Source organism: Monoraphidium neglectum (assembly GCF_000611645.1).
Source record: "Monoraphidium neglectum strain SAG 48.87 unplaced genomic scaffold scaffold05459, whole genome shotgun sequence".
Taxonomy (NCBI): Eukaryota; Viridiplantae; Chlorophyta; class Chlorophyceae; order Sphaeropleales; family Selenastraceae; genus Monoraphidium; species Monoraphidium neglectum.
Window position 1 is genome coordinate 1 of NW_014008171.1, and position 3,179 is coordinate 3,179.

Here is a 3,179-nt window from a genome sequence, read left to right on the forward strand (position 1 = left end):
GTAGAGGGGGTGTTGAGGGGTTGGCGAGCGCGTTGGTCGCCTCAATCGTGTGTTTGCTGGTGCGTTCGTGCGTTTGAAGCGCGTGCATGCTTGTCAGTGCGAGGCGGGGCCGCGGCTGTCCCATGTCGTGCAGGGGTTTATGCCTCAGCAGCACAAGTGCGGAGCTCCTTCAGGGCATTGGGGCTTATGACGCCGGCCGTGCCTTGCCGCTCCGGCCCCCATCCCCCGCTGCCATTAGCTGCACTCCACCCGGTTCCCTCACGCCGCACCCCCCGCACTTCCGCTCACCCATCCCCCTGCTCCCCCCCCCTTCTCACCAACAGGCATCCTGGGTGCGCTGGCGGTGCGGTCACTGGACGAGCTGCAGGTGAAGGGGAGCGGCTGAGGTGGCGCATGCACGCACGCTGCCTTGCATGCACGCTTGCTCGCCGACTGCATCCCCACCGCGCTGCCCACGTATGGCTCTCACACGTGTGGCCCGGCACGTCTGACCCCTCTCTGTCCGCGCCGACCCCCCCCTCTCCCCCTTAGAAAATCAACCCCCTGCCCCCCCTTTCAACCCCAAACCCGAAATCCTAAACCCTAAACCCTGCAACCCTCAACCCCTCCCCCCCCAGGCGCTGCTGGGTGACGACGCGGGTGAGGCTCTGTCTGACCTGCAGCGGCTGTGGGCCCTGGCCCGGGGCTACGGCTACGAGGAGTGGCTGCTGTTCGACGCGTCGGTGGTGCGGGGGCTGGCGTACTACACCGGTGAGGGGCCGGTGGGGAGGGGAGGGTTCCCAGAGCGACGGGGGTTTAATGGGGGGTATGTGGAGCTATAGATCTTGTATCTCAAGCATGAACCAGAATTCGAGGGCTCGTTGGGAGGCGGGGGCGTTTGATGGTTTGTGTGCGCGTGCGCGCGTGCCTGGGGTTGTGCCATGTCCGCACGGTCGGGTGTGCGACCGCGATGAACGCACGTGCTGCGCCGCGCATCCTGCCCAGCACACCCGGCAACCAATGCGACAGGCTATCCTTAAAGCTTGCTTTGCGATTGCGACACCTGCATCCCCCCTCCAGCCTGCCCGCCCTCCACACCCCCTCAACTGCCACGCAAGCCGTTCCAACGGCGCCCTCCCGCCCCACTGCCGCGTATCACTCCCCCCTCCCCCTCCCCGCTCCCCCCCAGGCATCGTGTTTGAGGGCTTCGACCGCGCCGGGCAGCTGCGCGCCATCTGCGGCGGCGGGCGCTACGACAAGCTGCTGGGCACCTTTGGCGGGGCTGACGCGCCGTGCGCCGGGTTTGGGTTTGGCGATGCTGTGATAGTGGAGCTTCTCAAGGACAAGGGCCTGCTGCCAGCCACGGGGCACAAGGTGGGGGTTGAGGCGCCTTCTTGGGTTTAGGTTCAGGTTTTAGAGGGGGGGTGTGCTTGCACGGCATCACCCTGTGCACTCAGCCCACGCGCATGCAACACCTCTTTCCTCTTGAACCCCCGCGAAGCGCATGTTCAAAAACACATTTTTTTTGGCAAATGAGATCACGAAGTATTTTCTGTACACGAAGGTTGTTCTTGCGTTGCGTGACAAAAACCATGGATGCAGCAAAACCTGATGTTGCACGCAACTGTGATAAGGAACATGCGTTGCGTGACAAAAACCATGGATGCAGCAAAACCTGATGTTGCACGCAACTGTGATAAGGAACAACCCCAATTCTCTCCCCTCTGCACCCTCCCAAAAACCCTCCCCAAAACCCCTAAACCCTGAGGTCTACACCCCGTAACGCCCCACCCCCAAAGGTCGACGACGTGGTGCTTGTGCTGGATGAGGAGCTCCGCCCCGCAGCCTGCGGCCTGGCAGCCTCCCTCCGCGCCGCCGGCCGCTCCGTCGACATACAGCTGGAGCCCAAAAAGAAGGTCAAGGCCGCCATCAAGGCCGCCGAGCGCGCCGGCGCGGCCCGCCTGCTGATCGTGGGCGGGGACGAGTGGGCGCGGGGCGCGGTGGCGGTGCGGGACCTGGCGGCCTTTGAGCAGCGGGAGGTGGCGGTGGAGGAGCTGCTGGCTGGGGGCGGGAGCGGCGGCGGCGCTGGGGGGGCGGCGGCGGCGGAGGCTGCGACCTGAGGGGTGATGATGGCGCGAGGGATGGCTGTGTCGTCCGCTGTGTTGGATGAGGGAGGGCAAACCTGGGTGGCAATGCTGACCCTCTGGGCTGGCCCCCGGCGTTGGGGGCTTTGTCGTCAGAGTGTTGCTCCGGAGAGCGTCTGCCACGTATTGTTCACGTCTGGCTGGCGCACCCAAATCCAAGCCGCAGAACTGTAATGGATGAATCACGCCCCAAAACCTGATGCGCAGCAGTGCCTGTCCGTCTGCCACAAGCGAGGGTGATGCTGAGTCAGCGCGGGGCTCGCTCGGCGCTGGCTGCACCGTGCCGCTTGGCAAGCCACTGGGGGTGTCGAGAAGGTCGCTGCCCCGCCCGGTGACGCCGCTCACCCGGGTGCCGCGAAGCACGCGCACGTGCTGCACTGTCATTGCAGGCGGGTGCGCGCCTGGTGCTGCGGGGACCGACTGGCCGTGCAATACAAGTCGCTGTGAAAACGGCCAAGAAATTACAGAGAATGTGCCCAGGTAGCAAGAAGAAGAATGCATGCGTAAACGCTGGGGCGCTTTTACTGTGCGGCGATACAGGCTGGCGCGCCAGGGTCAGGGTCGGGGCCGGGGCGTGGCAGTGCCGGCCTGGTGTTTGGCAGCCCCCGTGTGGCCCTTCGGTTGCCCCCTACCCCCTCCGCCTCCCCGTACCCTCTGCCATCTGGCTGAGTGGCCGCAGCTCTTTTGGCGGGTGCATGGTGGAAGAATGCAGGTTCGTGCGTGCCAGCAGGCTGCGTGGCGCCCAAGGAAGCAGCACCAACAGGATGCGGTATGATAAAAACCCTCGTGACTATGGTTGGGGGACTGCGCCAGGGTTGAGGCCATTCCGCCCAGTGTCCACAAATTTGACCGCGAAATGACCGCCGGTGATGTCATCTCCCGACCCAGGCCGCCCCCGCCGCCTCCGGCGGGGTGCGGCCGTCGGTTGTGTTGACGTCATGATGACGTCATCACTGCTGCGACTTGCCCTGTCCTGTGATGCGCAGCGCGTACTCCCTTGAGCCGATGATGCCGACCTTGGTGTTGGTCACGACGTACACGGGGATGGTCTGATGT

The 3,179-nt window shown here is 64.7% G+C and overlaps 1 protein-coding gene across 1 annotated transcript; it reads left to right on the forward strand.

Annotated features, from left to right (window-relative positions):
* Positions 1–122: 122 nt before the first annotated feature.
* On the forward strand, positions 123–2,099 carry MNEG_15584 (histidyl-tRNA synthetase; the record flags this gene model as incomplete). The annotated part of the gene is made up of 5 exons (XM_014035945.1): positions 123–156; positions 324–367; positions 618–750; positions 1,169–1,353; positions 1,779–2,099. 5 exons carry the CDS (start codon positions 123–125, stop codon positions 2,097–2,099), a joined length of 717 nt encoding a protein of 238 aa, XP_013891399.1.
* Between the last annotated feature and the right edge of the window lie 1,080 nt (positions 2,100–3,179).